Raw genomic sequence first — 27,293 nt, 5'->3', positions numbered from 1 at the left:
TGGCTTTACTCCGAGAACTGAGTGATCAAAGACCTCTGACTGCTCAGTTCTCGGGTCCGCTCTGAGCACACAGCGGTGACTGTCAGCCACTGCTCTGTGCTCTGCCCCTCCAGCACTCAATGGATCATTAGACTGTGGAGGAGTGGGAGCGGCTGGCTCAGGCTCTCATCTGATCTCGGAGCGGCTGAGCCAGCTGCCGGTGAGGAAGCTGAGCAGATTACGACATTATTGTATGGATCCCTGCAGAGAATGGACCGACTCTGTGACATCAGCTGACAGCAGGCTTTAGCCCACTGTCGATTGAATCTGGTTCACAGGAGAGCAGAACTAAGCCCTCCTGTGATCCCCAGGAGAAGTGTGGCCAAAAGAGCTTTGGACCTATGTCTCCTTATAAGCCGAGTAGGTCACAGATTAGGGTAAATTCAGTAGCTTTGTTATTTTATGAGAGTTTCAGTGTTTGCTGGATATCATTAAACTGGCCAAACACATTACTATCTGGCTGTTGAATTACCGACAGATTTACCAACAGTTCTGTAGTGATGGTTGTTATATTAAATAGTTGTACAGATTAAGCTGGCCATACACTGTACAAATTTCAGCCAGTTCCTCAGAAATTTGCTCAGTTATTGGCTCTGTCAGCTGCTTTCGGCCCAATGACTCTCCACTGCAAAATCAAAGGAGGAAGGTGAAAAATTGTCGAATCGAACAGGAGCTGCATCTAATCAGTGGCACCAGCTGTCAAATTAGCTACAGAGAGAGATTTGGTTATCTGCACTGTTAGCATGGATGGAGGAATCTGTTAGGCACCTTTCACATGGGCTTTCTGATTCGGTCCAACTGTCAGTTTTTCAGGTAGACCTGATTAGTAGCTCCATGCAGGTCAATGGGCAGGAGCATGTAATCGGACTTGCGTCTGTTCACATCTGCCTACCTCAAAGTCTATCCAGGTCCAGATTAAAAAACAGAAAAGGACTGCATTCTTTTTCTTTTATAGACCTACACATGATAGATTAGAGGTAGCCTGGTGTAAACTGACACAAATCCATGGATCCAACATGGGTTCACCACTGTTCGCTGTCCAAATGTGGAAAAAAAACTTAAATGGGCACAGATGCTGCAAGTATTTTATCTGTCCTATTCTGCTCTGCTTTGGCAAAGGATCTGCTCACAGATCTCCAGTTGAACGGAAATAAACACACCGGTGTTCTGGGATCTTTTAGTGCAGGAGTGTCAAACTCAATTTTATCAAGGGCCACATCAACATTATGGTTGCCCTCAAAGGGCTGGTTGTATCTGTAAGACAGGAGCAGAGATGAATCTCTCTGTGGATTCATAGAGAAGCACAGGATCTTGAGGAAGAGTTCTGTCCTCCTTTCTGCTGCCAACTGCTAGGACAAGGTGGGGGTGAAGACAAGGGGGGTGCCACAGCTGGAGGGCCAGATTCGGCCCATAGGCCTTGTGTTTGACACATGTGCTTTAGTGTATGGCCAGCTTTAGAAGTTCACTTTTGGTTTCACATGTTGACTGCCACTACTATTTAATGCTAAAGTCCTTACACTTGGTAAATTACTAAAGAAAATAGTTGCTGGAGATAACTAGAGGTAACTGACTACCTTGACCTCATGTCAATATGTCCCACCAAAAATCCTGAAGAAATAAACATCGGAATGGTCAACTTCAGCTGCCCATTTCAGGACAGTGTAGAAGATGGAAGCAATGATCCTATCAGTAGCTTTAAGCAAGGCAGCCTCTTTTATTTCTTATAGTTATTAATCAATTTACCCAACTACAAAAATGTAGAGGACAAGGATTACTCACCTGCACTATGTCTTTTGATTTCATTGCGTCTGAGCTGCTTTCCTTGGCCTCTTTTCTTTTTCTTTTCTTCATCAGAAGCTTTTTCAGGGGTTTGTCCCAGAATGACTTTCAAAGGATCATCCTTTTTAGAAGCAGCAGCAGAAGTGAGCTCTGCATTCTGTTTTCCTGTTTTCTTCCTCTTCAGTCTACAAAAGGTCAGAAAGGAAGCTAATTATTCTATGAGGTTTATAACATAGCAGGGTAGGAGAACCTTAGTATCTGAACTGCTAAGGAAGCAAATGCCTCAAAAAGGAACCTCGCCAACAGAGAAGACAACAATTAAATAACAAATATACAGCTCATCTCCATAGGAGATTTGAGATTAATTGTGTAACAATTAAAAATGCATGTTTACATTAATCATTAAATTGCATTTTGTTTGTTAGTTTTGTTTGTTAGATTTGCACAGGCAATCATTAAAGCCTGTTTCCAGGGAGAACAAAAATCTCCCCCATGCAGTGAGGTAGCCCCCAAACTACAAGGGTTAAATGCTTGTTTAGGTCTAGGGCCATAATGAGTAGTTTTACTTCTCCTAAGAGGTGGTGATTTCCTCTTCTCCCCTATGTTTTTGTAGTGGACTGTCACTCGAGGTCCTTGCATCCAATGCAGGGCTTTAGGCTATAGACTCTGCACTGGACTTAATAACATCAGAGGGCATCCAACTGTCGGAGCATCGCGGAGGAGAGGCTGCATGGTGTGAAGGAGTTAGCGAAAGTGCTTGTTGTGCTCCCCTGGACCTAAACACACATTTAAACTATAAAAGAGCCCAAGACGTGATAACTGTCAACCGATTTGGCAAATATTAGCTAGATACGGTGATGATTCTCATTCAGATCTACAATGACATCCCTACAGATTGCTGAAACCTTCTCACCCAATAGCTCTAGTTTTCCTATGATCAAATGTTGAGGGGGACTGGACGTACGCATGTCTTCCACTTCCTCTTCCAAAGCCATAAATAGGCACGCTCAGCTGATCCTATTTTTTTGTTGGTAGGAAAGTTGTCAGATTATACAATTGCCCTTAAGGAACACAACGCCTTTTGTTCTTGTTCCCAGAAAAGGACTACTGGTATAGGTGACTCACCTTTATGATATTGTGCCCTGTCTGCTGGCTGGCATTGAATACAATGCAGGTATTGAACAGAATATCTAGCTAATATAATCAAATATCACATCCCATAATATTTATAAATCACATGCAAGCATCTGTCAGCAATTAATGATTCACTTTGTAATCTATTTTCCTTTTCAGTCATACATTAAAACAGCTTGCTACAAATAATTCCACATCCGGCCTGGTAATCATGTTGATAAGATGAATTATTTTTCATACAATGTGTGTATCAACCACACTGTAGGTCTTCACAAAACTTTTTTTCATTATTTTTGAATTTAATATATTTATGTGAAAAGTCTAATTTGTATTAACAAAGTACATATGTTCAGACATCAGGACAACCAATGCCCCCCCCCCCCCCCCCCGCGGTAGAAGGCCACGAAGGTAGTGATCCCCCCCGCGAGAGACAGGTGGGAAGGCGGCGGCAGCCGTCTGTGGGAGACAGAAGATTAGAGGCCTCCTTATCTTAGGAGGCAGATGACAAGGATCCATCCGGTGTAGGGCTGCTGCTCCTCGCTGCTACTCCTCACTCCAGGGCCGTTGCTTCTCCTCTCGGCCGAACAGGAAGTGGGTCCTGAGACCTCGATAGGCAGGGAATCCTAAGACTCCCTGGCCACCGCTTCCAGATTGGCTGAGAGGAGAATCAGGAAGACAACAGTGAATGGTATTACGCTATTGTCACACGCCCCGAGCCCACCGCTTTTTGAAGCCAGTTAGAGCCTCAGGCTCTATTCATGTGCTTCAAAAATAAAAAAAAAAACATTGAAATCCATGTGTCTGGCACCCTGCATGTAGGTTATGGGCCGGGTACATGGATTAGGGGGTGCTGCGCCTCTGCACCCCCTATGGACGGGCCGCCACTGAATTTTACACATGTACATTACATGAGTGAGCATGTCCCGGTGATGCTGATATTTGTAGTAATAGGAAATGCCAGGTGTGTTGTGCTGGTGTATCAAAACCGTAGTAATTTCAGTTTTCCATTTTATTTTTGGTTCCTTTATTTTCAGCTGCCGATCCATTTAGTAACGCACTTCCTGTCTAATGCCCCATACATACGATCAGAAATTCGGTCAGAAAAAACTTGGATGGTTTTTCGGACAGAATTCCACTCAAGCTTGCCTTGCCTACACACGGTCACACAAAAGTTCTCTGAACTTTCGACCGTCAAGAACACGGTGACGTACAACACTATGACGTTCAGTGCTTCCGAGCATGCATTGAATTGTTTCTGAGCATGCGTTATTTTTTGTGCGTCCATATTGCATACAGACTAATGCATTTTCGGATAAGAACTTTTTCCGACCGAAAAATAGAGAACCTGCTCTCAATCTTTTGCTGGCTGGAATTCTGCCAGCAAAAATCCGATGGAGCATACACACGGTCGGAATTTCTGACCAAAAGCCTCCATCCGACTTTTGCTGGCAGAATTTTTGATCGTGTGTATGGGGCATTAGGGTATGGGGCATTTAACCACATAACTCCACCAACAAACATCATACAGTATACAAAACGGAAGGTTTAGATGAAGTACACAAGTTATTTAAAAAGAAAAAGTCATAGGAAAGCTTATGCAGGAATATGACTATTATAATCGGTATGACTGCAGGCTTTCTTATGAAAGATTTATGTCTCTTTATTTTTTTAGCTTAACTTCCTTTGAGTCTTCATCAAAACATTGGAGATGAGAGGCCGTCTGAAACCTGATGTTTCCTGAGCTGGCTAGGCCATGAGTGCTCTCCCGATAGGGGGGCCAGGAGACCCACTACAGTGGCAATGCCTATTAGACACAGAAGGAATTGTTCCTCTAAGTAGGGATGGGCTTTATGTTCGGGTCGAACATGAGTTCGACTCGAACATTAGCTGTTCACCGTTCGCCAAATAGCGAACAATTTGGGGTGTTCGCGGCAAAATAGAAAGCCACGGAACACCCTTTAAAAGTCTATGGGAGAAATCAAAAGTGCTAATTTTAAAGGTTAATATGCAAGTTATTGTCATAAAAAGTGTTTGGGGACCTTTTTTCGGGAGCAGTGATTTTAATAATACTTAAAGTGAAACAATAAAAGTGTAATATTCCTTTAAATTTCGTACCTGGGGGGTGTCTATAGTATGCCTGTAAAGTGGTGCATGTTTCCCGTGTTTAGAACAGTCTGAGAGCAAAATGACACTTCTAAAGGAAAAAAAGTAATTTAAAACTACTCGTGGCTATAATGAATTGTCGGTCCCGACAATACACATAAAAGTCATTGAAAAAAACGGCATGGGATTCCCCCACAGGGGAACCTCAAATCAATATTTAAAAAAAAAAAAAAATGTGTGAGAGTCCCACCAAATTCCATACCAGGCCCTTCAGGTCTGATATGGATATTAAGGGGAACCCCGTGCCAAAAAAAAAAAAAAATGCCGTGGGGTTCCCTGAAGGGTCTGTTATGGATTTTGAGGGGGACCCCCACGCCATTTTTTTTTAAATTTTGGCACGGGACCAACAATTCATATAGCCGCGTGTACTTTGCTATTAATGAATTGTCGGGTCTCTGCAATACACATAAAAGTCATTGAAAAAAACGGCATGGGATTCCCCCACAGTCCATTACCAGGCCCTTTGGGTCTGGTATGAATATTAAGGGGAACCCCGAATCAAAATTAAAAAGAAAAAAAATGCGTGCCCCCCCCCAAATTCCATACCAGGCCCTTCAGGTCTGGTATGGATTTTAAGGGGAACCCCGTGCCAAAATTTTTTTACAAAATGGTGTGGGGGTCTCCTCTAAAAACCATACCAGACCCTTATCCGAGCATGCAACCTGGCAGGCCGCAGGAAAAGAGGGGGGACGAGACAGCGCCCCCCCTCCTGAACCCTACTAGGCCACATGCCCTCAACATGGGGAGGGTGCTTTGGGGTAGCCCCCAAAGCACCTTGTCCCCATGTTGATGGGGACAAGGGCCTCATCCCCACAACCCTTGCCCTGTGGTTGTGGGTGTCTGCGGGCGGGGGGCTTATCGAAATCTGGAAGCCCCCTTTAACAAGGGGACCCCAGATCCCGGCCCCCCCTGTGTGAATTGGTAATGGGGTACAAATGCACCCCTACCATTTCACAAAAAAAGTGTCAAAAATGTAAAAAAGACAATAGCCGGTTTTTGACAATTCTTTTATTAACGTCTTCTTCTTTCCCCGCTTCTTCTTCAATCTTCTTCTGGTCTTCCTTCGGTTTTCTTCTTCTTCCTCCATCTTGTTCTTCTCGCGCTTCTTCCTCCATCTTCCTCTGCTTCTTCCTCCGGTCTTCTCTTACGGCATTTTCCTCCGGCTTCTTCTTCCCCACTTCGTCCTCCGGACGATCCACCTCAATGGGAGTCTCCAGCTGTGTGACGCTTCTGTTCTTGTGACAGTTCTTTTATAACTGAGGGGGAAGTGGGGAAGAAGAAGCCGGAGGAAGATGCCGGACGGGAAGGAATATTACACTTTTATTGTTTCACTTTAAGCATTATTAAAATTTAATAATCATAACTTGCATATAAGCCTTTAAGATTAGCACTTTTGATTATTCATGTTCGTGTCCCATAGACTTTAACGGTGTTCGCGTGTTCGAACAAATTTTTTGCCTGTTCGCATGTTCTGGATGCGAACCAAACCGGGGGGGTGTTCGGCTCATCCCTACCTCTAAGCATGCAGCAAAGCAAATTTTACGTTGGGCATTCATGTACATTGAGCAATTTTGCTCAATGCACCCTTTAGGTCCAGGTTTACATTATAGTGTATTTCAAGACAAAAACAAAATAGAATATTTCTGCAACACATGCACTTTTCCCATGTTTTATCCCTTTAAAGACCTTACAAGTACAAAACAAATCCTGTTCATCTGCCAGAAATGCATTCTGCTCCCAAATCCTGTTGCTGATAATCATTCTGTATTCCAAGATAAGAACTAGGAGAGCTAACTACTATTTAATACAACACAGGAAATGTGCAGAGGACACAGGACAGCTCTGAATTTCTGACAACATCGATAGTTTTTTTTGCACTCTCATGTACATTCACATCATGCCCTGCACTCAAGGAGCTTACAATCTAACGTCCCTCACATTCATACATACACATACTAGGACCAATTTAGACAGGAGCCAATTAATCTACCAGCATGTCTTTGGGGCATAGGAGGAAACCGGAAGCCTATCCAGGCACAGGGAGAACATGCAAGCTCAACGCAGGTCGTGCTGTGGTTGAGAATCGAAGTGACATCCCTAGAAAATGCTTTCAATCGTAAACTTTAGGCTACATACACATGGCAGTTTAGTAGCACATAGTTTTCTGCATTCAGAGGTGGATAAATGGCTGTATGAAGACTGGCTAATTAGGTGCAGCCAGTTTCTACGCAACAAAAACTCCACAGAGATGCAGACATTGGCTGTGTCCAGGGTCAGTCAGGGCCTCTATACACATGTAGGTGCTCAGATAATTGGGTACATGTAAACAGCAGTGCATCGGTCATTGATTTGCTGCTGATGCTGCTGCTGCCCCTGGCCGCTGCTAAACTGCCATGTGAATGTAGCCTTACAGACCAAAAAAGAGTACATACAAGAAGTCCATTGTTCGGGTTTACATTCCCTTTAAGGCCCCTTTCACATGGGTCAGACCCCGTTTTGATCAGCAGGGGATCTGTCCACTGATAACCTGCTGATCTGAGCAGAGTGGGCAGATGACAAATCCGTGTCTGCTCAGTTAGTGCAGAGTGGACACAGACAGAGCCTGCTCTGTTCTATGGGCAACCGGGTGTAAACTGACTCCGCTGTTCTTTTACACCTGACTACCTCAGATCCGATCCGCCTACACAAAGAAGGACGGACCCCCTTCTGTTTGTTTTTAGCGGACCAGATCGGATTGGAAGCAGTCGGACACAAGTTCGTTTACACCCACCATTCTATCAGGCTGAATGGACCGTCAGATCAGGTCCGCCTGAAAAACTGAGATGTGGACCTGATTGAAATGGTCACGTGAAAGGGGCCTTAAGGGTTAGTTTACCTTTTCAGGAAAAAAATGAATAGGTGAACACCCTGCCTGTCAGTGCCTACACACACTGTAGTGGTCTGGGGATTTAAAAGCTCCGCTCTTGCTTCCCTTTTTCTGTAGGGCTTCCGGGATAGATTAGAGCGATGATTCTAATTGGTCAGCAGCACGTGAAAACTCTGACCAATCTTAATTGCTCTGATCCATCCCGGAAGCCCTATAGAAAGAATGGAAAGTCCGGAATCTCTGCAGGGTGTAGGGTGTTGAGTGACGTTTTAATTTTTTCTGAGTATTGTAAGGTTAACCCAAATTGTTTCTATAGTGTAATTTTACAATACAGAAAAAATTCAGATATTGTACAAACTATGTTCAAATCCACAGAAAACACAAGATTTCACTTATTATCTGCTGTTTCCTGATGGGCTGCTACTGCACGTTGCATGTTACTCTGCTGTAATAACCTTATATATTCTAGAACAGCCATTCTCAACCAGAGTTCCATGGAACCCAAAGGTTCCTCCAGAGGTTACTAGGGCTTCCTTGAGCTGGGGCCTTTTTCACCTCATATTGGATGGTGCTTGCTTACTCCTGGGTCCAATGCCACTTGACAGAGCCAGCTGCATAACACCAGTGATATTTTTAGCTGTCTTTAAGCGTGCCATTGTGGCCACAACCATTAGCGGAGCATACTTTCCACTGGCCAATAAAGTAAGGCTCTTTTCACAGGGATTGGAGTCCAGTCTGTACAACAGAGGATCTGCTCATAGATCGCCTGCTGAATTGGAGCTGAATGGGGCAGATGTCAGTATTTTGACATTTGTGTCCATTCAGTTTCTGCCTGGTGGACATGAACAGACCTGTGCTAGCTCTATGGGCGGCCGGGTGCTACCTCCGATCCGGTCTACAAAAACAGAAAAGGAAGCTCTTTTTCCCAGACCTAAAAGGTAGGCAGGTGTAAACAGACACAAGACCATTTACATCCGCCTGTCCATAGGGCTGCATGGACCTTCCGATCAGGTCTGCCTAAAAAACTGTCAGAAGGACCTAATCAAAATGTCCGTGTGAAATAGGCATTTTTCCCATTGATCCCCACTGAGTTGGTTTAGCAGGGATTCCCCAAGACCTGAAAATTATTTGAAGGTTTCCCCTGGTGTAAAAGTATTGATAAAGACTGGTTTAGAATTTCTCTAAGTTTTTTAAACTGTCTCCAGGGCCGCTGATAGGCCAGTACAACTGGTCCTGTTGTATCGAATAAAAAAATAAAAAAAGCCTTTCTTCAACCAGTTTGTGGCCCCCCACCCCCACCCCACCCACTCCTACTAACTTATCTGGGTATCCTGGTTATGTTTTTCCATTTTCTGGGCCCCTCTGTAATGATATGCTGGTGGGTGCGTGGGAGGGTCTATTTCTTCTGTTTCGGGCGCATATCAATTCCACGCCCGCTCTGCATGTTGTTCTTGGCTCAAGTCCCGGCCTGCATATTGCCTTCCCCGGAGGAGTGATTTATCTTCCTCCACTCACAGCGCTCAGCTCTGCTCCCCTCTCGGCCTGAGACTGAAGAAGAAGCAGTGAGGCGAACAGCGGTGGCAGAGGAAGCAGCTCATCTGACATTTGTCCAGGCAGCAGCAGGAACAGAGAGGAAGCAGTTTGTGGGGCTGCCAGTGCTTAACACAGATGTGTGCTTGCTTGGGGGTGATTCAGGCCAGATCTAATAAATGGCTGATTTCACTGTATCTGTCTGCAGCACATACACCTTGAGGCATTGGCATGCATGGATGGAACTGCAGCACATACATTATTATGGTATTGGCATGGATGGCACTGTCTCTGCAGCACATGCATTATGGCATTGGCATGGGTGGCACTGTCTCTGCAGCACATTATGGCATTGGCATGGATGGCACTGTCTCTACAGAATATACATTATGGCATTGGCATGGATGACACTGTTTCTGCAGTACATGCATTATAGCATTGGCATGGATGGCACTGTCTCTGTCTGAAACACATCACGGCATTGGCATGGATGGCACTGTCTCTGTCTGCAGCACATTATGGCATTAGCATGTCCTGCTATAAGTCACTGATCGCCACCATTACTAGTAAAAATAAATTAAAAATTTATAAATATATCCTACAGTTTGTAGATGCTATAACATTTGTGCAAACCAATCAATATATGCTTTTTGGGATTTTTTTTACCAAAAATATGTAGCAGAATACATATTGTCCTAAATTGATGAAAAAAAATGTATTTTTTACATTTTTGTTTGGATGTTTTATAGCAGAAAGAAAAACTATTGTTGTTTTTCAAAATAGTTGTTCTTTTTTTTTTGTTTAAAGCGCAAAAAGTAAAAACCACAGAGGTGACCAAATACCACCAAAAAAAACCCCCTCTATTTGTGGGAAAAAAGGACAAAAAATGTATTTGGGTACATAGTCGCACGACCGCGCAATTGTTAGTTAAAGTAACGCAGTGTCGTATTGCAAAAAATGACCTGGCCATGAAGGAGGATAAATCTTCCATAGGGCAAGTGGCCTGCCTGTGTTGCTGTTTGTTATCCAGGCTTCTTTCACCCCCCCCCACTGAGTGAAGCAGGCAGATGACAGGTCCGTGTCTACTTAGCTTATGCAGAGCGAACATGGACACAGCCCGCTCTGCTCTAAGGGCGACTGGTGTAAACAAACTGGCTATCCGTTTACACCCGACTGCCCTCTAATCCGATCCACTAGACAGAGGGGAACAGATCCCTTTCCGTTTTGTTTAGCAGATCGCATTGAAGGCAGGTGGGTGTAAATGGACACAAGTCTGTTTAGATCCATTACTCTATAGTAGTATTCCTTTTGGATAATCAAACTTATAACTGGCTGGAAAAAGATAAATATCACTTGAAGACAAACCTGCACTTGGTTTCAAGGCGGGGTCTGGGGAGGGGCCAGGGGTGGGACTGAAGAAGGGGCCGGGGGGGGGGGGGGGGGCTGAAGGGGGCCCCCTCAGGAAGGCTCTACTGGGCCTCATGATTTCTATCAGCGGCTCTGACTGTCTTCCTATTATGAAGATTTTCCATTACTTGCTGGTGGTGGCACAACAGAAAGTATTGAAATTTTAGCCATAGAGAAACAAACAGCAACAAAATCTAACAGAGGTTCTGATTCTCCATTATGCCACTAATAAAAGAACATATATATTTGTGTCTGTGTCCCTATTGGAGAGATTGTCCTGGCATGATGAGACATTAGTGAGGGGAACTTTCTACAGCAGGGACATGCATAGCAGGAAAAACCTGACAGACTCTAACCCAGGGGTCAGCAACCTGTAGATCGTGGACAGGTGACTGGTAGATCATGAAATGGGCTTGCTGACCTGCCATCCCAGAGCATCAAACAGAGTGCAATGCAGAGGGACTACTTGTAAAGTTGGAGCTGTAGTAGGAAGCAGGAGCGGCATAAGCCGATGTCTCCTCTGTAGTGCTGGCTCCTGTCCTATGTGGAGTGATACCAACTACACTCCATCTTTTATCCCGGCTATCTGTCTCCAGAGTGGTGCCAGCAGCAGGAAAAGAGATCTTCAGATCAGTGTGAAGCAATACACTGGGCATAATGGTATAAGGCCAGTGGCGGAACTACCGCCATAGCCACCCACGCGGGCGCTATAGGGCCCGCAGCCGAGTGGGTCCCGCTGCTGAGTGGGGGGCTGGCGCCTACATTATCTTTAAAACGGCCGCTGACTATTTGTTCATTTTTACAGCCTGGGTTGTACACGGTGCTGAAGTTGGCCACGGCGGCTGCCGATTGGCTAGCTGAGCTCGATGCTGCAGCACTGCCTGCGCTGCATTGCGGGAGTTGTAGTCCGGCCGCGCTAGTTCCTGGTGATGTAAGGAACTCGTCATCAGTGCGTAGCAAAATACAACCTCCCAGGAGTCTCAGAGGCAGGTCGCGTGGCACGTTAGGGGAGGGGACGCCTGGCGTCACGCCACACGTGACTTGCTGAGCTTGCAGGCGCTGATTTGAATAGTGGCTGCAGAGAAGAGAAGACTGACTGGTTGATTCAGAATCATCATCCTCCCCCTGAAGAGTGTCAAGGACCTGGCTCGGTGTCTCCTCACTGAAACACACAGCTCTCCCCAGCCTGAAGTAAGGTAGTAAGGTGTGATAACTGGTGATGATGATGATCCCTGTTGTTTCTTTTTTTTTTTTTTTTCACAGCTCAACTTTAATTTCATTACGAATGTAACCATATAAAAACCATAACTTATGAGAACAGTCACAATGAGCAACCTTTGAGAATTTGTAAAACAAAAACCCTTTCATGTAAAGGACATAAAAAAAAAAAAAAAAAAAAGTTACAAAATGGCAGCGCCTAAGAAACAGTTCTTTCACCTATATTGTGTAGAGCACATCTGTTGTGGCCAAGTGGGACAGACTTTCCTTATAAGCAGAAAAAATTACCAATGTAAAGTCTACACTGCCAAGAAACATTCATCACCCTTGTTAGTGGGTTACTAAACAAGCTCCATATTGGCAGCAATGCTATTTTAGTGCCACATGATGGCTCTCAAAGTCCGGAAAGCACCACATGCTAGCAATTACTGTAAAGACAGTCATGATTATGAGTGGAGCAAAAAAGGTGATTCTAGGACCACTAAATTAATGGAATGGAGTAATACTTTAGTACACAGATGGCGCACAGGATCACAGGATACTTGCCAAGGCTAGTAAAACTCTGAACCTGTGGTAATGCCTTATAACAGCAGTCTTAGAAAATCCACTCTGGATCTTTATTCACAAACTGACTTAAATTTAAGAAATGATGCCTAGCATAGTCATCATGACAATTTAAAATTTTGGCAACGGCGGCTCGTGTTTTTTTGTTTTTTTTGGGAGGGGGTTGTTTGCAGGGGGGCCCCCCTTTACTGCTGATTTGCTGCACTTACAGACAACCCAACCTGCAAAGACTAATTTCAGGGAGGTGGCAAGCTCATTTCAGGGAGGTCACGCTCTGTGCCAACAACCCCCCCCATTCATAACAAAATTCTATAATAAAATAATACTTTAAAGATAATTAATAATATAATGCCAATAATAAAATAATACTTTAAAAGATAATGTGTGTCACACTCACCAACAATGCACCCTCACTGTGCCCATCTGCAGCCTCATCAGTGCCAACAATGCACCCTCACTGTGCCCATCTGCAGCTTCATCAGTGCCAACAATGCAGCCTCACTGTGCCCATTTGCAGCCTCATCAGTGCCAACACTACAGCCTCACTGTGCCAACAATGCAGCCTCGTCAGTGCCCATCAATGCAGCCTCACTGAGCCAACAATGCAGCCTCACTGTGCCCATCTGCAGCCTCACTGTGCCAACAATGCAGCCTCGTCAGTGCCCATCAATGCAGCCTCACTGAGCCATCAATGCAGCCTCACTGTGCCCTTCTGCAGCCTCATTAGTGTCAACAATGCAGCCTCACTGATACAAATAAATAAAAAACACAAAGCGCTGTGATGGTTAATAGCTAATAAATATACACATCAAAAAAGTGAGGCTGCTATCAAAAAAAGTGTTCAGAATCACTATAAAGATATATGGATAAAATGTGTTTGAAGCGCTTCACAATGTGATAAAATTCATGAAAGATTGGCTCTTAAACACTGGTAGCCATATCTGGATTATTTTGAGTATATGGCTACCAGTGTTTAAGAGCCAATCTTTCATGATTTTTATCACATTGTGAAGCGCTTCAAACACATTTTATCCAATGCAGCCTCACTGTGCCAACAATGCAGCCTCTCTGTGTCCATCTGTATCCTCATCAGTTCCCATCTGCAGCCTCACTGTGCCCATCTGTATCCTCATCAGTGTCCATCTGCAGCCTCACTGTGCCAACAATGCAGCCTCACTGTGCCCATCTATATCCTCGTCAGTGACCATCTGCAGCCTCGCCAGTACCTTGATTACGCACAGTGGGTGTCTCCCGCTGTGTTATGCAGCTGCAGTCTTAACTGTTTGGCGGCCGTCCACTGTAACAAAGCCCCGCCTCCTCATCCATGATAGGCGGTCAACTGAACACTGATACAATGCTGGGAAATTGAATCAGTGTTCCGTCTATCATGGATGAGGAGGCGGGGCTTTGTTACAATGGACGGCCGCCAAACAGTTAAGACTGCAGCAGCATGACACAATGGAAGACACCCGCTGTTTGTGATTACTCCAGGCTGAGTGGCAGTGCAGGCTCAGCCGAGAGATTATGCCGCACTCGCAGGTGTCCGTGAGCCTGCCGTCAAATGCGGCAGTATCCCACGAGTCGCGGGAGACTTGAGATGTCTGCGCTTAGCCATAGATTTCTATTATATCCTGGGTATATCCTGGGGGTTTGGTGCACTTTCTGAAAGTGGCTCATTCACAAGGGCAGCAGGCACTGCTGCTCCTCTGAAAAGCAATCCCAGTGTGTTTGACAGGTGGTGAGGAGGTGATATGTTGCCTCCTTACCACCTTAAACCCATGATTGCCACGCCATGCACGTGATTGTGACACGGTAGTACAGCAATTAAGGGTTTTAAAGCAGGTGTGAGGAGGCAATACTGTGCCCGGTGATCTTTGACTTCTCCCGTGTTGTTCAGGTAGATCTCCACCTCTTTAAGGTTGCCTACCCCTGCTCTAACCCTTTCTCTATTTAAAAACATCAAGAATAAAAATGCAAGGAAATTTCCTTTAAACAAGGAATATTTTGCACACTGTAGTCACATGTTACTTGAAACTGGCATTATCTCCAAATAGAGACACCTTTGTAATGAGCTATAAACCTGCAGGGTTTTTTTATTCACATATTCAGGTACTGTTCTGAAAAATAAAACTTTAAGGAGGACCACGGAGTGTCAAAGTAGTTTAACCATAGCACAACTTTAGACATTATTTGTTCCTGTGGCACCATACACAAGATTTAAAGTGGCTTAAAACTAAAGCACTGATTTAAAGGTATAACAATATACTGACAAAGTAACCAAACTAAACATACACAGTTGCTAATTTTTGTTAAGATAAACTAGTCTTTAGCTTTTTTTTTTTTTTTTTTTTTAGTTCTTACATCTTTTTTACTTGTATAAAATCTTATTTTACAAATAGTCATTCATTAAGGAACCATTCATTGCATTCTTTAAAAAAAAAAGTATACTGGACTTTTTGTTTCCTGGCATGCTGCATTAGTCCACTGTTAAAATGTATCTAAATCCAAAACCAAAAATTTCATATATTGCAGTTTATCAATTGCAATTGCCTCACGCACACTGGTTTCTTGTAAATGTTGTGTAGCGGGCACCTACTTTTAAGTATGTGACCTTTTTGCTAGTTTAGAGTTTCAGGTAAATTTAGGCAGGCTTGTACCATTATAGCAGGCCTGTTTGTTCATTTGGGATTTGAGTGGCAGGTAGTTTGTATGCGAATCCCGGCCAATCATTAATTTGTTTCACAATGCCCCTGGATTCTCATATAAAAGCCGGGTCACATGGTCAGAGTGAGTTAGTTTCCTGTTCGAGTTTGGAGAGAAGTCAGCCTGGTTCCTGGAGGGGAGAGGTCCCCCGTTCGGGAGCCAACGGAGCCCCCCCTGCGTGGAGGGTGGGGAACTGGCACCCGTAGAGGAGTAGATGACACTGTACAGCATGTAGTCACTGGTGTCATTGGCCGCCCCTGCGGGGAAGGGAGCATGCCATAAGGGGGAAAGGGATCAAGGAATCATTGCTGAAGAATAGCAAGTAAGTGGTGGACAACTGGGCGATCGATCGTTTATGAGTGGCACATGGACTATTGATCAAGTGAGTGAAAGCCCAAGGGAAGGGTACTACCAGAGGCTGAGGGATGTTGGTACGCAAGTCAGTGAAACAGGTGGTCATGGCCTGTGACTTTGGGTTCAACAATGCCCCGGGATTCCAATCAGTCAAGCGGGAGGAGTTATTCAAAGTGACTTTTCTTTAGCTCAACTTGGAAGTACCATGCAGATGGGAAATAGTGGTAAAAAGGTAGCGGTAAAGCTGCAAGCACACATATAGAGATACAGACTGTCCTTAAAAAGTTCTGCAGATGAAGAAGTTATTCAGAGTGACTCTTTATCAATTGTTCTCTATCAAATCTACTTCCATCTTCCCTGATGAAGAAATCGCATAGAGTGATTTCTTATTATCCGCAATGATTCTAGGTCCTTGTATGAGAGGCAGAGAAAAGATGATAAAGCAACAAAAGAGCATCTCAAAAGAAACCTTCTCCTATTCCAGTTCAAGTTACTTAAAGTGGAGTTCCACCCACTTTTACAACTCTTCAGCATCCCTCACTAAACTGTGCACTGTAAACGAATTGGATATTTTTAATTTTTTTTCTCTCAGCACCTATTGTATATCTGCTGTATTCATTTTTCACTTCCTCCTCCCTGGCCGTGGCCCATTGCATCATTTCTTGTTTGCAATGCCTTCTGGGAAGGGGCGGCAACTTCCTCTGACACTGCCGTTGCTATGGAAACCTGACCTGAAACCTATTACACTGCTTGTGCTGCACTAAGCATGTGCGAGATCTGCAAGGATGAGAGCCAGGAAGAAATACAGTCTGGCTTCAGATACCCACACTTAAGATGGCCACGGCCTGCTGTAAGTTTATAAAATAACAAACTACTGCTATAAACTAACAAAACAGACCTTAGTTTACAGACTAACTTTACTAGAATACATTAAGCTTGTGTATTATAGGGGTATTTTTATTGTAAAAGTATAATTTCGGCCGGAACACAACAATATATAACAATTAATCAGCCGCTCCTTCGGTGGTAAGTGCTACAGTTGTTTATTCTGACAGGAGATAATCAGCGTTTTAAACTCACCTAAGCTGCATTTTTTTCAAAACAGTCTAGGCGAGTTTATCAGAGTTTAACAGAGTTTGGAGTCTAGGAGTTTATTTTATTGGCCAAAATTTTAATTGATAAAATAAAGTGCTAAATGTGCCTTGAGTTTATGCGCATCTATGAGCTTTTTTCAGCGTTTTGAGCAGTTTTTGTGGTCAGAAGAACTGTTCTTGAATGCAATTTTAGGGCGTTCTGACAACAGCCCATAAACTCCTCTGCTGATGAACTGCTAAAAACGTCCATGTGTGCATGGACACATAGGATAGCATAGAGGGGAGTTTAAGGGCTCTTAAAAAACTCACAAAAATGTGAGTTTAACAGCAGAAGTGTGCATGCGGTCTTACATGTGGCGGCTGTATTCATTTTGCTTTTTTTTTTTTCCCCCTTTATTCTCACCTGGTGGTTCAGCCAGGCGCGTCGCGACAGGACAGGCAAAACAAGCAATTGCTTAGGGTCCCAGAGGCGCCGCCGGCCGCAGGACAGTGAAGGACACTGAAGTGCTGCCCTGTGGACTGTGGAGAGGTGAAAGGGAAGCAGCACAGGAGCAGCACACACTGGTGTGGAGACCGTAATATGATGGTGGACAGAGGAGGAGGCTACTGTGAAGGGGTGAGGAGGACACTATCATGTCTGCAGCCTTTGTCCCCCTCCTGTAGTATGTCCGCAGCCTCTGTCCCCCTCCTGTAGTATGTCCGCAGCCTTTGTCCCCCTCCTGTAGTATGTCCGCAGCCTCTGTCCCCCTCCTGTAGTATGTCCGCAGCCTCTGTCCCCCTCCTGTAGTATGTCCGCAGCCTCTGTCCCCCTCCTGTAGTATGTCCGCAGCCTCTGTCCCCCTCCTGTAGTATGTCCGCAGCCTCTGTCCCCCTCCTGTAGTATGTCCGCAGCCTCTGTCCCCCTCCTGTAGTATGTCCGCAGCCTCTGTCCCCCTCCTGTAGTATGTCTGCAGCCTCTGTCCCCCTCCTGTAGTATGTCTGCAGCCTCTGTCCCCCTCCTTTAGTATGTCCACAGCCTCTGTCCACCTTCCGTAGTATGTCCGCAGCCTCTGTCCCCCCTCCTGTGGTATGTCTGCAGCCTCTGTCCACCGCCTCTGTCCTCCTCCTGTAGTATGTTCGCAGCCTCTGCCCCCCTCCTGTAGTATGTCCGCAGCCTCTGTCCCCCTTCCTCCCCTTCAATTGTTGAAAATGTTCAAATTTTATGCACATTATATGCAACAGCAGTATTTGCACTGTAAACCTTTTTTATCTATATAACGTGTTGGTGAACTTAAACTGTATCGCTATGCTGTGATTCTGGTGGCCCTCCAGCTGTTGTAGAACTACATGTCCCATCATACCTCTGCCTGAGGGAGTCATGCTTCTAACTATCAGCCTTTCAATGCCTCATGGGACTTGTAGTTTTGCAACAGCTGGAGGGTAACACTTTTCCAACAGTTACAGCAAGTGTTTTTTTTTTCCTTTGAGATAACGGTTTTATATAAATAAATAAAAGCTGACTATTGTAAGCACCCCTGCCAATATTAAAAGGTTTGTTTTATCCCTCTGACTGCCATTTTTGCTTTGCTTTGCATTCAAGCTGTCCATGGACTGTTTAAAGAAGGTGAACAATAACAAACGTAGGCTGGTCATGCATTATACAATTTTCTTGAATTTTCCTTCATATTTACCAAAACCATATACTATGAGGTCAAACCTAAACACTTTCAATTTGTATGCAATCAGGCAGGCCCTTGCACTACATAGTTGAAGGGAACTAAACATGAAAATTGTATAATGTATGGCCAGCTTTACTGGAAGAATTCCCAGGTAAAAATAAAGGTAAAAAAGACTAAAAAAGAAGGTAGCCACCACATCAAAAAATTGGTAAGCTGCAATATAATATTTTTTCTTTTTAGGGTTAGATATGCTTTAAAGTGATTGTAAAGGCTCGTGTTTTTTTTTTTTTTTTTTTAAATAACAAACATGTTACACTTACCTCCTCTGTGCAGTTGGTTTTGCACAGAGCAGCCTGGATCCCCCTCTTCTCGGGTCCCTCTTTGCTGCTCCTAGTCTCTCCCTCTTTTGAGTGCCCCTCAGCCAGCAGCTTGTTACAAGGGGGCACCCAAGCCGAGTCAGAGCTCCGTATATCTATTCAGACACAGAGCCCTGACCTGGCCCCACACCCTCTCTCCCCTGATTGGCTGACTGACTTTGACTAAGGTTGCATTCACACCTGAGCGTTTTCAGTTTGTAAAACGATTGTAAAACACAGGAAAAATGCCCAAAAACTGCCCAACAAGCAAAATCCCATTCATTTAAATTGGCCTCTGTTCACATCTGAGCATTTTGTAGCCCGAAGCAAAACGCCTGAAGCTCAAAAAAAGTACATGAGTTTTTTTTTGGACAGATTACAGGTGTTTTTCTGCTTTTTACACTGGTGACTTTTTGACCCGTGCAAAATCGTGGCAAAAAAAGTGGCAAAAACACAGTAAAAACGCGCAACTTTCTGCCTGAAAACAAAATGCTCAGGTGTAAATGCAGCCTGACAGCCGCGGGAGCCAATGGTACCGCTGCTCTGTCTCAGCCAATCAGGAGGAGTGTCCTGGATGGCTGAGGTGATCGTGGACATCGCTGGAGAGAGAAGGGGCTCAGGTAGGTAATTAGGGGGTGCTGAGGGGGGCTGCTACACACAGAAGGTTTTTTATCTTTGATAAAAAACCTTCTGCCTTTACAACTCCTTTAACCGCTTCCCGACCGCCTCAAGCAGATATACTGCGGCAGAAGGGCATGTACAGGCAGATTAACGTATCTGTACGCTGCACATTAAGAGGTGGCTTGCGGGGGCGCGCACACCGCCGGTGGCGCACTTGTGCCCGCCAGGAGGTCCGTGAGCATGATCGTGAGTCCGCGGGGATACCCGCGATCATCTCACGGTGAGGAAGAACGGGGAAATGCTGATGTAAACAAGCATTTCCCCGTTCTGCTTAGTGATGCTGACACTGATCACTGCTCCCAGTAATCTGGCGCGGTGATCAGTGTCGTGTCCCCCGCACTGTCCCCCCCCACAGTTTGAATCACTCCCTAGGACACACTTAACCCCTACAGTACCACTAGTGGTTAACCCCTTCACTGCCAGTCACATTTACACAGTAATCAATGCATTTTTAATCGCACTGATCGCTGTATAATTGTGAATGGTCCCAACACAGCTCAAAAGTGTCCGATCTGTTCGCCATAATGTCGCAGTCACAATAAAAATCTCTGATCGCCGCCATTACTAGTAAAAAAAAAATGATTAATAAAAATGCCATAAAACTATCCCCCATTTTATATACGCTATAACTTTTTGCGCAAACCAATCAATAAACGCTTATTACGATTTTTTTTTACCAAAAATATGTAGAAGAATACGTATCGGCCTAAACTGAGGAAAAAAAATGTTTTTTTAAATATTTTTGGGGGATATTTATTATAGCAAAAAGTAAAAAATAATGCGTTTTTTTCAAAATTGTAGCTATTTTTTTGTTTATAGCGCAAAAAATAAAAACCGCAGAGGTGATCAAATACCACCAAGAGAAAGCTCTATTTGTGGGGAAAAAAAGGACGTCAATTTTGTTTGGGAACCATGTCGCAGGACTGCGCAATTGTCAGTTAAAGCGACGCAGTGCCAAATCGCAAAAAGTTCTCTGGTCTTTGGACAGCCAAATGGTCCAGGGCTTAATGGTTAAGACCTGATTCCCAGCTATGCATTTTTAGTACTTTTTGCATTTTGCAGATTTGCACTACAGAATGTGTTCCAAAGGAAACCATGTTAAATGGACTAGTGCAAATCTGCAAAATTCAAAAAGCACTAAAAATGCATAGGTGTAAATCAGGCCTAAGACATCACTGTCTTTGCAGTGGTGGAAGGTATGTCCCTCCAGATCGTTCAGGTATATTTCTAGCCCAGCAGCTACTGAGAAAGGAGATAGAGCTTGCATGGTGCTCCACCTTCTGGATGCAAATAGTAAACACGATACATTCATATGCAATAGTTCAGATTTATCTGATAAAAAGAAAAAGAAATAGCATTTAATAAAATACAAATAAAATAAAAATAAAATAACTAAAGAAAGCATGTTAAAAACACGATAAATTACTGTGGCATGAAACAAGAACAAGTACATAATATAAAGGAAATAAAACTTACAGTAACTTGCCAACAATTGTACATTTGAGTAGATGAAAGGAAAAGGACACAAATAATGACCAAAGCAAATCACTGCATAAACTCTAATTATGTTACATCTTCATGTTTCTAATTACTTTTATTAAATTTGTTATGGTCCAGCATTATCTTTGAAAAAAAAGAAAATCAATATACAGTGCAATGCAGAGCAGACTACAGACATTTGATTTTACTTCAACTTTTTTATGAAACTGCTATTGCTGTAGTATGTATGGACGGATGTGTGTTTGTGTATATATATATAATATACATACTGTATATACAGTATATAGTAAAATGTATGTATTTGAGGAGGGATTCAAATTCACAGAACCTATTTGTAAACCTAATGATTTGCTGTTATGCATCTAATTACAGTTTTCGATTAGCTTTGTGTTCTTCTCAATGCATCTCATTAATATTTTTATAGTACATCATAGACTACAGCCAGCTTAATGTGGAGTAAGTCATTAAGGTCAGTTTTGTTTGTGGCATTAATATTTTATTGACTGGCAAGCTTCCTTAATTGCTCTAATGAACAGATATTGTACAGCTTAATGTATTATACAAAAAAAAAATACCAAGGTAAAGTTCATGGAACTGTAGGATGTTTCTAGGATTCTGAATGTGTGCTTCTAAAACAACAATTGAACAAGTGGATTAAACAATCAAAACCACACATGGAAAAGAAGTATGTGAACAGCGACATAAAAAACATGGTAATTGTTTTGGTTACTTTTTTTTCATTACAGAACTCTGTTAAAGTGCAAAATGAGCCAATCAAAAGAGATGTCAGAGAACCTCGGACGCTTGAGGTGATTGTGGTCGTATTAGTGCACTTGCAACAAAACTGAAAATCAACAATAACATCCACCTGACCTGACTGTGAACAACAGCTGCCAAAGACTAGACTTAAAAGCTTCAACAGCTTTTCTTCTGGGGTCCTCTGAAACGAAAACAATTGAGTACTGTCCATGATACTTTCTTTATTTGTACTAGCATCCAAATTTCCAGGACCGACTTTCGTGGTGTACCCCCTTCTTCAGGGTCCTAGCAGTACTGCTTGGACCTTGAAGAGGGAATACCACCCAAAAGCTTGTCCTAAAAATTTAGATTTGTGCAAATAAAAAAAGTATTATGGACAGTACTCAATTGTTTTGGTTTTAGAGGACCCCAGAAGAAAAGCTGTTGAAGCTTTTAAGTCTAGCCTTTGGCAGCTGTTGTTCACAGTTAGGTCAGGTGGTTGTAACTGTTATTTTTCAGGTTTTGTATAATGCCAACAATTTGCACAACACTTTACAAGATAAAGGGAAGCAATACAGTTACAATATAAATCAAGGTGACGGTTAGGAGGGACGTCTTATGACAGCTTACAAATCCAAAAGGGAGGGGCGAGTGAGTCAAACAGTAATAACCGTGTGGGGATGAGTTGTTGGAGAATCACAGTTGTTAGGTAGAAGTTAGATAGGCTTCCTTGAAGAGATCAGTTTTCAGGAATTGCCTAAAGACAGAAAGAGTAGGAGATAACCAGACAGGTCGAGGTTGGGGGTTCCAAAGGAAATCCTAGGTGCAAACATGGAAGGCGGAAACGAGGAAGCTAGAAAGCAGGAGGACTTGGGAAAAGTGAAGAGGACAGTTGGGGTAATATTTTGAGATTAGGTTGGTGATTTAGCCGGGAGCAGAGTTGTGGATAGCTTTTTGTGTTGTTGTTAGTTGATAAGTAAATGTTAAAAGTTGTTAATTTACAAATGGTACACTACTGATATTCTTACTAGTAGCTGGTGCACTACAAAGGTTTATTTAAAACCAATGTACATTTCCTTTAAAGTGGTTGTAAACCTCAGACATGAAATATGAACAAAGCCGATCCCTCTACACCAGTGGTTCTCAACCTGGGGGTCCGGACCCCTCGGGGGTCAAATGATGATTTGCCAGGGGTCACTGAATCCTGGGCTGTTCCTGAAGCCAGCACCGCTCTCTCAGCCTTCTTGCGGCCACCCAGCAGGGCTGTTCCTGGAGCTTGCAGCCTCTTTGCAGCCGCCCATTCAGCTCATGGCATGGCTGGGGGGCAGAAACTAGAGGTCAGCTGACTGGTGAGCAATGTGAAGTGGGAGGGGCTGGAGGAGACCCTATCTCCTGATTTCGGCATAGGTGTCACTGCTACGAGACACCACAAAGTCGGGGACACAGTGAATAACACTACCTGTGATTAGAGTTGTCATTAAAAGTCCCCACTACAGTTCTCAGATCAGCAGATGACCTTGATCAAGAGCACCTAAATTGGCTGATCAGAACTCCACCCAGCACTGCCACTGATCCCAACTCCCCGCCAGCACTGCCACTGATCCCAACTCCCGGCCAGTACTTCCACTAATCCCAACTCCCCACCAACACTGCCATGCATCCCACCACCAAGGAGTAAGAGAAGGAATAAAAATAGAGAATACATGGAAGGGAGAGGAAAAGAAGGGGAGGAACAAAGAAAAAGGTAGAGAAAGACAACTAGAGAGGGATGGGGATAAAAAACAAGAAATTAGGATAGAGAGAGAGATAAAAGGGAAAGAAAGGAGAAGAAAGAGAGAGCGGTACATCCTAAAATGTACCATAAGGGGTTTTAATACTGTACGAGTGGAAGGGACTCGTGGAGCACTAAATGTCAGTGGGTTTGGGGGCGCAAATTACTTGTCTTGCCTTGGGTGCTGACAACCCACGCTACAAAAATAATTTTACCGTTAGGGGTCCCCACAACTTGGGAAATTTTATCAAGGGGTCACGGCACTAGAAAGGTTGAGAACCACTGCTCTACACAGTGTACTTGTCTCAATTGGGAGCACTAAGTGCCATTTCTGTCTGCTGCTTAGTTGCTCTGCTATCAGCATGAGTCACTTCTGACAAGTTTTCCTGATACCAAGAGGAAAAAGGTGTCATCGAAGGGACCTCCAGCTGATTGACAGTCTCAGCTCTGTTCATGTGTGCTGTGTAAAGCGGGTCGTTTCCCTACATTCAGCTCTCATTGAGCTCTGCAGTGTGTAATTTCAGCTCTCCTACCCCTTTTTCTAAAAGCTCAGACAAGCTGTATGAATTCTGGATTTTGAACGACTGTAGAGAAGAGAAGACTGCAGAACAACAGGTACACTTTATGTAAGACGATTTGTTTGATATCTGTGTACCTGACGCCAGTCACTTTACTGGGTATATGTAAGGGTTTACAGCCACTTGTAAACTGGATAGAATGTTTGACTTAGGAAAGCATGCAATTTGTTGTATAATAGTAATGTATATCTAAATCTAAGATGGTTTCTTTTTTTCTGGACAAAGTAATAGTTGGAACCCCTTTTATTTATTTATTTATTTGCAGTCTTTTTTCCCATAATGGAGATTTTTCACTTCCTTTCCTGGAAACACATCAGAGGGCGGCAATTTCTCCACTGTGAAGGGAAATCCCTCTTCCACAGTGACTAACCTAACAGAAGTCTCCATTGAAAACATTCCCACCAATAGTAAAAATCTGGATTGCGTAATGTTTTGATGATGATGGTCATTAGGACAGGTAAAGAGAATAGGGTGGATTTACTAAGGCAAATAGTCTGATCACTATTGTGTAGAGCTTAGTGAATGTGGTGAAATTTCACTTTGAAAAGAATACCCAATCACATGCAAGAAAAAGAAAAAAAAAAAAACAAAAAAACAGTATTTTGGTTTGTACATAATTGAATGGCGAAAGCCAGCAGAACTTCACCTCATTATCTTTACAAATTGAACAGTCTATTTGCCTTTAGTAAATCAACTTCAATGAATCTCCCCAGTGGTCACACAGACAGAATTTTAACTTCCAGAGGCTCTAACTCCTTCTACATTACAACATTTTTGATATGCTTCACCAACTGATTTTACTTGTTCATCCACTTATGACGCACTTAAGTATAAGACCCATTACTCTTGCAATGTCACAGTAAGAAGCTGGTGGAATAGTCAGAAGATGGACCTTGATTTTCAATAAAATCTACACCAGAAGCACCATATGCTTGAGAAATAAAACACAGGAATTCAACCCATAATCACTTTTTAGGTTTTAACATCTCATATTTACTCAAAAAGGTCAATTTATTTTGTTTGATTTATTCAGACAGACCAAAATGCTTTTTAATGAGGTCATATTTACTGCACACATCCACCATGTTGACATAACAGAACACCGGGCTGGGATGGTGAATTGTGCCAAAAGGAACAGAACAATGGATAGATGGGAATGTACAATTTTTTTCTCAAAATTGACAAGCAATGTGAATAAGGGCAAAACACACATTTAAGAAGTGTAATCATTTGCTGGCAGCCAGTTGTATTTTGGCTTATAGTTACAATATGGTAAATACATTATGTTAACAAAATAAGGGCAATAATGAACACCTTATTATCATAGCACGACAATAATGATGGCCACATTAGAACAGAGCGACACCATACAGCGATCATACAAAAATAACTACTCATTTATAAAAGAGAGGCCTGCTGCAGGCTCTTACTTAAAGTAAAGCTGGCCATAGGTGGATCCAATCTTGGCTGGTTAGGCAGGGACTGGTGGATATTCAATCCATCCACACAGGGCTGACTTAATGAGAGGGCACACCTGGGCACTGCCCAGGGGCCCCAGCTGCATGGGGGCCCCTGCACTTCCCCAAAGCTGGTCCTTGAGCCCACTCTGCCCCGACTTTGGAGGCCCCATGATGGCACTAAGAGTGATGGATACACAGGGGAGGCAGGCTTTCAGTGGTGCGCCATGCTGTGCAGAACGATACCTATCATTTCACAGCCAGCTGGGAGGATGCTCTGACCCCGCCCCATTCAGCTTGAATGCTCGGGACTCGAAGGCCATGGGGTAGGAGCTGGAGTATGAGCTGCTGAGTCGGCAGCACCGAGAGCCCACCTGCGGAAGTAGCATTGTGGATGGTGTCATGGTGAGCCCAGCTGTCCAGCACTGTTTGCACCGAAAGGCTTGGAATGCCCGGAGGGATGCTTCCTCCTCCACCCCTCCTTCTGCCTGGTTGATTGGTATAGGTGAGTGCAGTGCTGGAGGTGGGCACAGAGCCAATAGTTTACATGCACTGTATCTCCACTGGAAAAGGGGGCACTACATGGATGGAATAATGGTGCTGGTGGATATCAAGGGTGTATGGGGGAAAACAATGCTGAGGGGGGATCTGGGGTGTAAAGGGGGTAGCAATGCTTGGGGTAGCTTGGGTGGCTATAGTGCTAGAGGTATCAGGGATGTAGAGGGGCCAAAGTGTAGGGGGTATCAGGGATGTAGTGGGGTCACAATACAAGGGGTATCTTATGGTATATGGTTACAGTGCTGGGGGAATATCTAGGGTGTAGAGGGGTCAGAGTGCTGGAGGGATATCTAGGGTGTAGAGGGGTCAGAGTGCTGGGGGGATATCTGGGGTGTAGAGGGGTCAGAGTGCTGGGGAGATATCTGGGGTGTAGAGGGGTCAGAGTGGTGGGGGGATATCTGGGGTGTGGTGGAGTAAGAGTGCTGGGGGGATATCTGGGGTGTAGAGGGGTCAGAGTGCTGGGGGATAACTGGGGTGTAGAGGGGTCAGAGTGCTGGGAGGATATCTGGGGTGTAGAGGGGTCAGAGTGTTGGGGGATAGCTGAGATGTAGAGGGGTCAGAGTGCTGGGGGGATATCTGGAGTGTAGAAGGGTCGGAGTGATGGGGGGATATCTGGGGTGTAGAGTGGTCAGTGTGTTGGGGGATATCTGGGGTGTAGAGGGGTCAGAGTGCTGGGGGGATAACTGGAGTGTAGAAGGGTCAGAGTGATGGGGGGATATCTGGGGTGTAGAGGGGTCAGAGTGTTGGGGGATATCTGGGGTGTAGAGGGATCAGACTGCTGGGGGGGATATCTGGGTTGTAGAGGGGTCAGAGTGCTGGGAGGATATCTGGGGTGTAGAGGGGTCAGAGTGCTGGGGGGATATCTGGGGTGTAGAGGGGTCAGAGTGCTGGGGGGGATATCTGGGGTGTAGAGGGGTCCGAGTGCTGGGGGGATATCTGGGGTGTAGAGGGGTCCGAGTGCTGGTGGGATATCTGGGGTGTAGAGGGGTCCGAGTGCTGGGGGGATATCTGGGGTGTAGAGGGGTCCGAGTGCTGGGGGGGATATCTGGGGTGTAGAGGGGTCCAAGTGCTGGGCGGATATCTGGGGTGTAGAGGGGCCATAGTGCTGGGGAGGCATCAATCTAGCAGATATATTATATGCACAG

The 27,293-nt window shown here is 44.2% G+C and overlaps 1 protein-coding gene across 6 annotated transcripts in view; it reads right to left on the bottom strand.

Moving 5' to 3' along the window:
• NCOA7 (nuclear receptor coactivator 7) overlaps positions 1 to 27,293 on the bottom strand; it is a 254,603-nt gene that overhangs the window by 154,388 nt on the left and 72,922 nt on the right. For 5 of the 6 annotated variants that reach the window (XM_073627200.1, XM_073627204.1, XM_073627205.1 and 2 more), the window contains one exon: positions 1,819 to 2,003. In XM_073627200.1, the coding sequence (XP_073483301.1) occupies positions 1,819 to 2,003 (185 nt within the window). Of the gene's footprint in view, positions 1 to 1,818; positions 2,004 to 2,943; positions 2,968 to 27,293 lie in introns of those variants that run through there. The other variant, XM_073627206.1, reaches the window with a different exon arrangement.

The sequence above is a fragment of the Aquarana catesbeiana genome, linkage group LG04 (assembly GCF_042186555.1).
Source record: "Aquarana catesbeiana isolate 2022-GZ linkage group LG04, ASM4218655v1, whole genome shotgun sequence".
Classification (NCBI taxonomy): Eukaryota; Metazoa; Chordata; class Amphibia; order Anura; family Ranidae; genus Aquarana; species Aquarana catesbeiana.
The sequence above is the reverse complement of the archived record's forward strand: the minus strand, read 5'-3'. Positions and strand labels throughout refer to the sequence as shown.